Below are 12,595 nucleotides of genomic sequence, written 5' to 3'. Positions count from 1 at the left end.
CAACTTCAGTGATTCACAGTGGCAAAAAAAAAAAAAAGCTTGTAAAATTAGGCACGCCTCAACGTAGGAGCTGCCTTGCTTAGTAATGGAAATCCTGGTTCCAATTGTGGTTCATAAACTGAGGACTATCTGTAGATGGGACAGAACAGCAAACAGAAGAGGGAAGTAGCAATTACATAGCGCTTCACAGTACTTTTACAGCCCTCTCTAAGCAGTTTACAGAGTCAGCATATCGCCCCCAACAATCTGGCTCCTCATTTTACTGAAGGATAGAAGGCTGAGTCAACCTTGAGCCTGGTGAGATTCAAACTGCCAAACTTCTGGCAGACGGCAATCAGCAGAAATACCCTGCATTACTCCATTCTAACCACAGGGCCACCGCAGCTTAAGTAGTTCTCTTCCACTTGCTCAGAACAGCAACAAGGATACCTCACCTCCCTCTACCTCCAAAACAGCAAAAGAACTGGAATCCAAACTTTCAGTCCCACACCCTTTGAGGGAAGCTGGGAAGGACCACAGAAAGTGATGCTAATGATTTGCAGGCTGCTGTTCTCCCATCCTGGTTCCAAACAAAAAAACAATATTTGTGCTTTTCTTGGATAGATGTGTGGGAGACTGAGGTGTCCTCAGGACTTACCAGAACATTGATAGCTTTATGGAGGGGGCCACTAGTCCTCAAGCTTTCCTTGCCATTCTCGGTGGTGTATTCCCATTCCAAACCCACCTTTAGAAAGGTATGGTTCTTGACAACTTTGATGCTGGGGTTGATAATGAAGTCACCAGAGGCTTGGTTCTTAACAGCTAGAAAAGGAAAAGAAATTATTTGTAGCAGATGATCAGGCTGGGTCTGAGGGCGGGGTCAAACAGATCATCAGTTTGGAGTCACTAGGCTCCCACAAGAGATCTAAGTGCAACCCCCCAAAATTCCATGGATCTTATCTAGCGCCAATTTTCCTTGACCATTAGTAGCTCAGATTCTTGTGTATAGGTAGCATGAAATTAACTGGTAGTACTTTTGAACTCTGTCCTAGGTCCTGATTTCTTGTGCCTGACGTTATTTGGATTATGACTCTCACCAACATCCTTCAAAAGGAAGAGAGGAAAATGATATAGGCATTGTTTAAGTATAGAAAGCCCTGAAGTCATAAAGGAACATGTTTTCCCTGTTAAATGTTTTTTGATTATTGGTTTAAATCTGCAGCCATTTCAGGGTTTTGGGTGTTTTGGGTTGGTTTTTTTTTATGGTTTTTTTTTTTTGCACCTATAAAACAACATAATGTGGTATATGCACTCTGTCCTGTACTAACTATGAGAACCAATGTACTTTAGGAAGAAGGGGATACAGTGCAGTGAAAAAGCATGTTTTCTCTATAATTTAATTAGAAATTCCTAGTAGCAGTAGAATATGCAAGCCACTTTTCTCAGTCTCCTTCAAAATGCTAGGTGGAGACAATTTTTTCTATTCTATTATATTGAAAGTTTGTTGTTGTCGTTGTTAGAAGCTATTTGTCCATACAGTCACTAGGGACTGAAATGCTACTGACATAAAATTAACTCTTGTGTATATTGTCTACTTTAATAAATGCAGAAGTCAATCTTGCAGTGCCTATTTATATTTTGGATATGACAACTGGATAAAGTAGGCATAGGGTATAAAGAAACTGCTTAAAAATATTAATTGGCTGAATGCAAAGGCAGCCTTTGGAAAAACCATTTACTCAGCCAAAAATCAGCCTCGATGAATTTTTTTTTTTAATTTGATTTATATGCCGCCCTTCTCCGGAGACTAAGGGCAGCTTACAATGCTTTAAGCAATAGCCTTCATACCTTTGTATATTTTATACAAAGTCAGCTTATTGCCCCCACAAACTGGGTCCTCATTTCACCTACCTTAGAAAGGATGGAAGGCTGAGTCAACCTTGAGCCTTGGAGAGATTCGAACCAGCAGTAAATTGCAGGCAGCTGTGTTAATAACAGGGTGCTTAGACCACTGTACTATCAAGGCTCTTAATCACTGTGTCAATTAAATATCTGCTTTATTTTAACTTTAATTTTGACTAGATTCAACCCTTCTATTTTTTGATGAGCATTAAACATCCCTACAACTGTTTCCTAGGCAATCTGTTCTTACCAATTGTATGGGACGAAGGCTCCATCTCCTCAATTTGGACATGCCTGGCACCTACTGGAATCTCAAACATTTTCAGAGCACCTCCTGAAAATTACAAAAGAAATAAACCATATTTAAAATGAGTGCTAAATATTAAAAAAATGAAGCCAGGAACCAGCAGTTTCTAGGCTACAAAGAACTGTTATGTTAACCCAGATCTGGTGTCTTTCATGACCATAAAGAAAATGACCAAGTATGCATTGATTACAAACAGTTTGAAGGAAAAAATAATAATTTAAAGCTTTGATTTCTGCATATCATAGTGAGCAAATCTTCTGTGCTTATATGCCTTTATTCCTCGGTCACATGTTTGAGAGACTTCTATGAATAAGCTACTTCCTGAATCAAGGGTTAAGAGTCATGAATATTTGTTGTTGTTAGTTGCAAAGTCGTGTGCGGCCCATCGCGACCCCATGGACAACTTTTCCACAGGACTTCCTGTCCTCTACCATCCCCCAAAGACCATTTAAGCTCATACTGACTGCTTCAGTGACTCCATCCAACCACCTCATTCTCTGTCGTCCCTTTCTTCTTTTGCCCTCAATCGTTCCCAACATTAGGCTCTTCTCCAGTGAGTCTTTCCTCATTAGATGGCCAAAGTATTTGAGTTTCATCTTCAGGACCTGGCCTTCTAAAGAGCAGTCAGGGTTGATCTCCTCTAGGACTGACCGGTTTGATCACCTTGCAGTCCACAGGACTCGCAGGAGTCTTCTCCAGCACCATAGTTCAAAGGCTTCAATTCTTTGACGCTCAGCCTTCCTTATGGTCCAACTTTCACAACCATACATTGCAACTGGGAAAACCATAGCCTTGACTATATGCACTTTTGTTGTCAGGGTGATGTCTCTGCTTTTTAGTATGCTGTCTAACTTTGCCATAGCTTTCCTTCCCAGGAGCAAGTGTCTTTTTATTTCTTGGCTGTAATTCCCATGTGGGTGATCTTGGAGCCCAGGAAAATAAAATCTGTCACTACCTCCATTTCTTCCCCATCTATTTGCCAGGAATTGAGAGGGCCAGGAGCCATGTTCTTAGTTTTCTTAACGTTGAGTTTCAAGCCAACTTTTGCACTCTCCTTCTTCACCCGCATCAGAAGGCTCTTTAGTTCCTCTTCGCTTTCTGGCATTAGAGTGGTATCATCTCTATACCACTCTAATATCTAGCTGCCTTAATTGCCAATATGGGAATTAAGTTTGAAAATATAGTACTACCCTACTACAGGCTGCCACTTAAATCTTTCAGAGATTGATGAATAATATTTCCCATGAACGTACATTTTTATTTTATTTTAAGGAAATTTTGGCATGAAGGAGGCTTGTTAGCATCACTACTGATTCCTGAAAGGCACAGAATGCCCTAGAGTGGTCTGAATTAATCACAAGAATGTGGGACATTTATAAACTTCTCACAGGCTCATACAAGCCAGGTTAGTTCTTTTTTTTCCATTTTAACAAAAGATTGATGCTTCAACATATAAATTATAATGCATCTTAAAAAACTGCATCTTTGCTCATTAATTTCATTTTTTTACACAGGTCCTAGAATCATAGCATTTTATTGGAAAGTTCCATTTTAACTACTGGATGTAAACTTCCATTTGTTTTCTGCCCGTCACCCATATTCTGCTGGAGAAAGAGGACAAATGCTACCTTAGAGCTATATCTCTAGAAATTATCAGCAAAACAATTGGCTAAACTTTTACTTACAATTGAGTTCACTTGTAATAACTCAGTTCAGACCTCCACTCAGAGGTTACCATTTCAGACTACCTATAACTACCAACCATGTCTGCTACTGAACTTTTCTAATTGTCTTTTTTTCCAAAAGCCTGCTACTTTCTCTAGGTACTTCAAATTTTCTTGAATATCACCTGAATCATGCCAAGGTGTCCTAAAAGCAGTTTGCTGTCACAACTACCGGTAAAAAAGTGTTATTCATTGCTGTTGACGTCCATGTTTGGCTTTCTATCCAAAGTAGCTGGCAGGATCTAGCTGACTTTGGCTGATCTCAAGAACATCTAAACAGGGTTGCATTTGTAAACAATCAAGAAATGATAGTGTGGATGGCCAGAGTGGTTAGCTAGACCAGTTAGATGGGAAAAATTCCAAATATCATAAGTGGCAGCCATTTTCATATTATTGCCAATTGCCCCTAGGTTTTCCCTATAGCAGTGGTGTCAAATTGGATTTCTTCGAGGGCCAGATCAGCATTGTAGTTCTCCACGGGCTGGCCCGGGGGGGGAGGGGAGGGAGACGGGACAGATGCCTCCTGCAGCACCCTGCTGGCCAAAACCCGGATGCCCCCACACCCCGTTTTGGCCAGCATAGTGTTGCAGGAGGCTGTCCAGATCTGAAAATGGGGTGCAGGGGGGCCTCATGTGCATCCCCGTGCCCCATTTTGGCAGGCAGAGTGCTGCAGTTCCCCTCCGCCCCATGCCCGTTTTGGCTGCCAGAGGCACTGCAGGCTGATCCTTTCTACACGCCAGATTTAAGCTTAAGGCTTTGAATTTGACACCTCTGCCCTACAGTTTCCAAGAGCTGATTATATTATTATCTCCCATAACTATCAAGACCTCAAAAAAATTTAAAGAGGACTGAAGCCCCTTATTGATGTTAAAGAACTGCTGCGGTATGCCAAGACTATAAGCATATGCTGAAGAATAGAAGACAGTGTTTACCTTTAATTGTGATACTAAATCCACTATCATTACCTTTTCAAGTAGCATTTGTTCTTCCATTCTCACCTGACTGCTTGGGGGTTTTGACCAAAGTCCCCTTCACTGTTCTACAATGGGAATTGTCACCCCCGCAGACACCACACTTGTCATCCTCCTTCAGAGAGCCAATTTCTCTGTCGCATCCAACATGCTGCCATTTGAAGAAGAAAAATACAGAATTAAGAAATGGGGTTAAGGATGCAAATTCAAAATGGCAATCCTCTGAATGAACTCAGTACAGACCTTGCAGAGTACCATTAACTATTTCTCTCTTTATGACAGGATGATATACTTCAGTGTATCTCAAATTTAAGCTGTGTGGACTTCAATTCCCAGAATTCCCCAGCCAGCATTGATTTACTTTGTGGGCAACCATCCGATGATCAGATTTAACCAAAAAAGCCTACTTTCGTTTACATTTTAAAGGAGCCTCACAAATCAATAAAACATATTTTAAAATAAAAATAATCTATATAATTTCATTTCCTGGTTTGCCAATATATTTCTTTCAGATGTTCCTCATTTGGTTTACTCCTATGCCTTGCATTTTCTATTCTATTAAAACAGATTATGGATATTTTGCTTTAAGTACACAATTTGCTCATTTGTTGTATACGGCAGTGGCTTTTCATAACTGGGACTACAGATGTACCTTACACTTCTTCTGCTGCTGCACATTTCTTGGGAAGATCTTTTTTTTTTTTAATTTGATTTATATGCCGCCCTTCTCCGGAGACTCAGGGCGGCTTACAATGTGTTAAGCAATAGCCTTCATACTTTTGTATGTTTTTACAAAGTCAGCTTATTGCCCCCACAAACTGGGTCCTCAATTTACCTACCTTAGAAAGGATGGAAGGCTGAGTCAACCTTGAGCCTGGCAAGATTCGAACTTACTAATTGCAAACAGCTGGAGTTAAATTACAATGCATTAGTCTGCTGAGCTATCCAGGCTCTGGATTTATCCATCTATATATATGTTTGTGAATATATCTTCTGTATCCCTAATCTGCTTTCAATAAAACCTAGATCTTGGTTGGGTGAAATGATTCCTTGGAAGGCAGAAACTGCTGAATTCTGCAACTGAGGAGCAAGACGTTATAAATAGCACTAGCAATAGCACTTAAGACTCATATACCGCTTCACAGTGTTTTTACAGCCCTCTCTAAGCAGTTTACAGAGTCAGCATATTTCCCCCAACAATCTGGGTCCTCATTTTACCAACCGTGGAAGGATGGAAGGCTGAGTCAATCTTGAGCCGATGAGATTTAAACTGCCAAACTGCCGGCAGTCAGCAGAAGTAGTCTGCAGTACTGCATTCTAACCACTGCGCCACCACAGCTCATGTGGAATGTGTTTAAATCATCATTGTTGAGCAGACTTTCAACCAGGGCTTTCCAGGTAGTAGTGGTGATACAGGTAAGTCCTCGACACAACCATTCGTTTGGTAATTTACAACGGTACTGAAAAAATTAACATTTTTTCCCACGTGGCTGTTGCACCATCCCTACAATTATGTGATCAAAATTTGGGCACTTGGCAACTGGCATGCACAGGTAGTCCTTCACTTACAACAGTTCATTTAGTGACCATTCGAAGTTGCAACAGCACTGGAAAAAGGGACGCATAACCATTTTTCATACTTACGACTGTTGCAGCATCCCCATGGTCACATGATTTACATTCGGATGCTCGATAGCTGACTCACATTTATGATGGTTGCAGTGTCCCCAGTTCATGTGATCCCCTTTTGCGACCTTCTGACAAGCAAAGTCAATGGGGAAGCCACTTAACAACCATGTTATTAATTTAACAACTTCGGTGTTGTCACTTAACAAATGTGGCAAGAATAGTCGTAAAATGGGTCAAAACTTACTTAACAAATTTCTCACTTAGCAACAAATTTTGGGCTCAATTGTGGTCGTAAGTTGAAGTCTACCTGTATTTATGACAGTTGTACTGTCCCAAGGTCATGTGATCATTTTTTGTAACCTTTCCAGCTGGCTTCCAACAAGCCAAGTCAATGGGGGAATCCAGATTTACTAAATGACTGCATGATTCACTCAACAACTGTGGCTTGTAAAAAGAGGCAAAACTCACTTAACAACTGCCTTGCTTAGCAATGGAAATTTGGGGTTCAAATGTGGTCCTAAGTCAAGAACTACCTGTATAACTTTAAGAATTTCCCAGTTATCATGGCCACTGCTGGCATTGAAAACAGAGAACGTCTGTCACATATCTATTATAAGTCCTTCAGAAAAGTTTCTAAAACTTGAATGGACCTGCAAGTTACATACCACACATTCACCCCTTACACAGATACTGTATGGGTCTCTGTAGGTGCACCTGGTACCATCGTGAACAACCTGATTCATAAATACCACATCCCCAGTTTCCTCAGACTGGCAAATCAGTTCACATTTCTGGGCATCTGCAGGAAAAAAAAAGTGAAATACATGGAAAAGATTGGTTCTATATTCTGATAATTGAGATGCAAAGTGGAACTCAGTATTTACAATTCAACTTCCTGGGAATCAAGGAAACCAAACTATGATGGTTTCTTCCTCCTATCAATCCTCCCTTCTTTGCAAACTGGATTTCTTTGAGGGCCGGATCAGCATTGTACTTCTCTTCCGCGAGCCAGGATGATGGTGGTGGGAGGGAGATGGGATGAATGCCTCCTGCAGCATCCTGCCAGCCAAAATGGAGTGTAGGGGGGTGCGTGCAGCCCCCTCTGCCCCGTTTTCAGCCTGAACTGCCTCCTGCAGCACTTTACTGGCCAAAACAGGGCACGGGGGGGGGGGGGGGCTGTGCATGGCACCTCATTTTCTCCCTCCATGGCCTCCTGCAGCACTCTGCCAGTTGAAAAGAGGCCAAAAACGGGCCGTGCAGCCCATTTTCAGCCGCCAGAGGCACCACAGGCTGGTCCTTTGATGTTTCCAGGCCGGCACCATGGGCTGGATTTAAGCAACCACGGGCCGGATTCGGCCCACGGGCCTTGAGTTGACACCCCTGGCCTAAACCATGGGTGCATATGCAAATGGAACACCTGGATCATAGAAACATAAATATTCTTCAATAAATATATTTGGAGATAACCAATCAATGCTATGGCTTTACCAATACCAATCTGGACCAGTCATTAATCAAAAGGGCATTTGGATATGGTGGGGTGATGACATCTCGTGAAGAAGTCACCAAAGTGAATGTAATACATTTTACAGTCACTGCAGTAACAGTTCTTTAACAAGAACAAGGAATGAATTTCTCCGGTTTTAAAGAACAAGTGATTTCAAATTTACTCATTGCTCTTCCTATGCTTGAATAGCACTTTTTATTGTAAAAATAGGGTTAAAAGCATTAGGACCCATGTTTCTGTTGTTCAAAGGGAAGTAACGGTCAAGGCCATAGGGGAATAAACATCGCATCATCTGTGCCCTGATGATGCTACGTAGTTTGGTAATGAAACACCTGCAAAAAAACCCACCAAGCTCAGAGAGCACCAAAGACCTCACAGTTCAACCCTGAGCTACAAATATTCTCTTCTATTGAAGAAATATTTCCCTGCCCTTTGAAACTTCTTGCTGCCAGAGGTGAGGACTCTCCCCACCCCTAAAATCTGGCTCTGTCAGTTGGCATGGAGTCCTGAGGGAGAAGCTGTAGTCTGGTTGATGCAATGATAGAGAAGACATTATATCTTCTCTGAACCCATGGTTTTTTTTTCCAATCTGTATTTAAAAGTATTGCCATTTTAATTCATTTTCATACTTGTAATTGTTTCTATATCTACAGTGAGAGTTTTGCCATATATATTTATTTGTATTGTTCTAATTGGTTTTTATGTTTTGTAATGCATGCCGCCCAGAGTCACTGGTTGAGATGAGCAGTTTAAATAAATAAATAAATAAATAAATAAATAAATAAATAAATAAATAAATAAATAAATAAATAAATAAATAAACAAACAAACAAACAAACAAACAAACAAATAAATAAATAAATAAATAAATAAATAAATAAATAAATAAATAAATAAATAAATAAATAAATAAATAAATTTACCCTCAGGATGCTCATAGGGGAGCCAGGTGTGTTTGGCGTTTTCATGGGTGTAATAAGAGTTCCTCTTGGTACACTGCTGAGCACGAAAATCCTCATAGGGACCTTGGCACTCTTCGGCGTTGCAAACCTGATATTCATACATAGCACCTGGACACTGGCGGCCACCATAAGCTGGGCTGGAAAACAAATAAAGAGCCAATTAAAGGCCAGAGCACTCAAATTCTGCAGCCCGAGGCAAGCAGGAAGGGCATTCGGTTTCATTCATTTTAATTTTTTCTTTTGTTGGTTTATATAAATGAATAAAAATTATATTCTACGTCACGGCTGTCAAACTGGCGGCCCATGGGCCGGACGCGTCACACCCAGGCCACACCCACCCCAGCTCTGTGAATGGGGAAAACGTCGTGAAACATCACGTGACAGCAACATGACACGGAGAGTTTGACACCTGTATTTTACATTGTTATTTTTTTTAAAAAAAAAATCTCAAAGGAGGCATACAATGCATGTAAATGCAGTATTAAAAAAAGTAGAAACATTTGCAAGTAAAGCGTATTTATTATTAACAATAAACTCTAAGAAGATATAGTAGTATAGGCTTAGCCTGAATCATCCTCAGATTATCTTCTGACTAAAGAGGACAAGTAGAACTGATTTATCATAATCAGAATATAGCATATTAATGAACATTTGCTCCAAATTTCCTGATGGATACACCTATCACTGAAGACAGAATAGCACCTCCTGCTGTGGAACTAACTAATGAAAATCTGTTGTTCTTTGAACATTGCTCTGAAGATAGGAGCAGACCACTATAATATGATGCCCAAAAGGAATGGGATAGAATAAAGAAATTAACCTTGAGAAAGATCTTTGCTGATAATTAAGACTGGCTTAGCTAAGCAGCCACTCTCCAGCTCTAGTTTTATATTAGCTGTACATCTTTGTTTATTTATGTGCACCCATCAAAATGCACAATATTTACAGATCTAATTTTGTTAGAATTGACAATGTAGACAGTCATATACCAAAAGGCCATAAGGGGAAGAGAGAATATTCTCATATTTTGGCATTTATGAATTGCTCTATGATTTTTTTAGCATAAAATCTTCTCTTTATTGTTGGCTATATTAAAATCAGAAATGAGAAGGCAATAAGCCGCCTGGGAAAGCCAAGGGAAATCATCGAAATCATTAAAAAGCAAAATTTATAATATTTCGGACATGTGATGCAACACCCGGAAAAATATGGCATCCTTCACTTAATCCTCCAGGGAAAGATTGAAGGTAAACGAGATCCAGGCAGAAGAACATCATAGCTTCAAAATCTAAGGGACTGGTTTGGGCAAAACTCACCAGCACTTTTGATAGGAACACCAACATGGTCGCCAACATCCAATGGTAGATATGGCACAAGAAGAAGATATTGGGAAGAAAGTCAGTTTGGTGTAGTAGTTAAGGCACCAGTTAGAAACTGGGAGACCATAAATTCTAGTCCCACATTGGGCACAAAGCCATACGGGTGATCTTAGGCCAGTCACTTTCTCTGAGCCCTAGGAAGCAGGCAATGACAACCTACTTCCAAAATCTTGCCCAGAAAATTACAGAGACTTATCCAGGAAGTCAGGAAATTACAAAGACTTATCCAGGAAAAGCCTTGGTAGTACAGTGGTCTAAGGCACCTGTTATTAAGCTGGTTATTAAAACCAGCTGCCTGCAATTACTGCAGGTTCGAATTTTGCCAGGCTCAAGGTTGACTCAGCCTTCCATCCTTTCTAAGGTAGGTAAATTGAGGACCCAGATTGTGGGGGCAATAAGCTGACTTTGTATAAATATACAAAAGGATGAAGGCTATTGCTGAGCACATTGTAAGCCGCCCTGAGTCTCCGGAGAAGGGCGGCATATAAATCAAATTAAAAAAAAAAAAAAAGTTGTCAGCAGTCCACATTGACTCAAAGGCGCATCCACACCCACACTAGTTCAGGGAACTATATAGAGTTACTCTCCTAAATAGGTGCTCTTGACACCTTTATCCCACGGAAAACCAGACTTACGGTGGTCTGTTGCAGTTCCTGCTGCGGGAACGCACCCCACCCCCACAAGTCCTGGAGCAGGAACCAAATTTGGACCAGGAACTCCAGCCGCCATCCTGGCTGTAAGGTTGTTCTGAAGTCTTCCAGATGCAGTGACCCTTGAAACACCACTGGAACAGGAGAAGAAATAAGGGTTACCTGAACACCTGCCTCTTCATATCTGTCCAGTGTTAGTGAGGAGAGCAGTTCTACCGCCACAGAAGCACTCAGCTTTACAATAGGGTTCGGAATCTGTTCCTCCCACTTTCATTGGTCAGGCAGACAGGGATGACTGTGGAGCAATAAAGAGAGGTCTCAGGGGGGGCCTGGGTGGCACAGGATAGTCATGAAAAAAACCTTATCACTTCTAGAGCACCAACTCTGAATCTTGGCACAATCCGACAACATCTGACACCTATCCGTACCTTACTTCCCCCCCCCATCTATATTTTCCAGTGGGAAACCCAAAAGAATGTCATGGGAAGGGATTAAACCAGGAAACTTCAAACTTGTGCAACTTTAAGACTTGTGAACTTCCATTCCCAGAATTCCTCAGCCAGCATGGTTGACTGCAGAATCCTGGGAATGGAAGTCCACAATTTACCACGTTTGGAGACCCCTGCATTAAACCTTCACGTGTATCTTCCATGAACGTAGCGAACACAAAGTACAAACGGCAAACAGCCATACGTTAAAAAAGCAACAATCATCTTTTTCCTACTAACCAGGAGATGTCACCTGAAGCATTTCAGTGTTGCAGGGAATATCAAGGAAAACCCGTCAGTGCAAAATAAAATGTGCAAAGTGCTAGGAAAATGTGCAAAAGTGGTTGAACGTGAGACTTCAATCATTATTTATTTATGAGCCGTGATGGCACAGTGGTTAGAATGCAGTACTGCAGGCTAACTCTGCCCACAGCCAGCAATTCGATCCTGACCAGCTCAAGGTTGACTCAGTCTTCTATCCTTCTGAGGTGTGTAAAATGAGGACCCAGATTGTGGGTGCAATATGCTGATTCTGTAAAGAGGCTTAGACAGGGCTGTAAAGAACTGTGGAGCAGTATATAAGTCTAAATGGTATCGATATTGCTATGCGTGCCCCATCCAACTGATTCAGGCACTCAAAAATTAAATTAAGGCCTAATTATTTGCAGCCACTCAAATTGAACAAAATGCCAGAATAGGAATGGCAGAAGTTAAATCCACATCTGTGAGAAATACCAAGCTTGGGAAAGGCTATAAGAAAAGTAAGGAAGTTACTCCTTTGACTTCAGGAGTAAGTTCTGGGGATCCCACGACTTTAGCTGCAACTCCAGCATCTCTCCTCCCCTCTCATTTTTTTTGCATCTAACTGGGAGTGGAGGTTGCTCACACATTCTAACATTCATTTTAAACCTGGACCTTGAGCTATGGGTATATGAATTGCATAGGCAAACAACTTTAACAGCTAATCAACTTAATTGGTTAAAACTGAAAACAATTAATTATTAATCAATTCATCAAAAGTAATAACTAATATTGCTGTTTAATTATTTGATCAATTTATTTCCTTCCCCTCTCTTTTTCGTCCTTTTGATGTGACA

At 40.9% G+C, this 12,595-nt stretch overlaps 1 protein-coding gene across 2 annotated transcripts in view; it reads right to left on the bottom strand.

The window, feature by feature from the left end:
- ADAMTS14 (ADAM metallopeptidase with thrombospondin type 1 motif 14) overlaps positions 1-12,595 on the bottom strand; it is a 78,860-nt gene that overhangs the window by 17,210 nt on the left and 49,055 nt on the right. For both annotated transcript variants that reach the window (XM_060682252.2, XM_087871788.1), the window contains exons 11-16: positions 10,996-11,144; positions 8,943-9,118; positions 7,178-7,311; positions 4,911-5,034; positions 2,132-2,215; positions 638-801 (exon numbers count right to left, since the gene is read on the bottom strand). In XM_060682252.2, coding sequence (XP_060538235.2) covers positions 638-801; positions 2,132-2,215; positions 4,911-5,034; positions 7,178-7,311; positions 8,943-9,118; positions 10,996-11,144 — 831 coding nt within the window. The remainder of the gene's footprint in view (positions 1-637; positions 802-2,131; positions 2,216-4,910; positions 5,035-7,177; positions 7,312-8,942; positions 9,119-10,995; positions 11,145-12,595) is intronic.

The sequence above is a fragment of the Pantherophis guttatus genome, chromosome 6, assembly GCF_059756535.1.
Source record: "Pantherophis guttatus breed Tessera chromosome 6, ASM5975653v1, whole genome shotgun sequence".
In the NCBI taxonomy this organism is placed as follows: Eukaryota; Metazoa; Chordata; class Lepidosauria; order Squamata; family Colubridae; genus Pantherophis; species Pantherophis guttatus.
The sequence above is the reverse complement of the archived record's forward strand: the minus strand, read 5'-3'. Positions and strand labels throughout refer to the sequence as shown.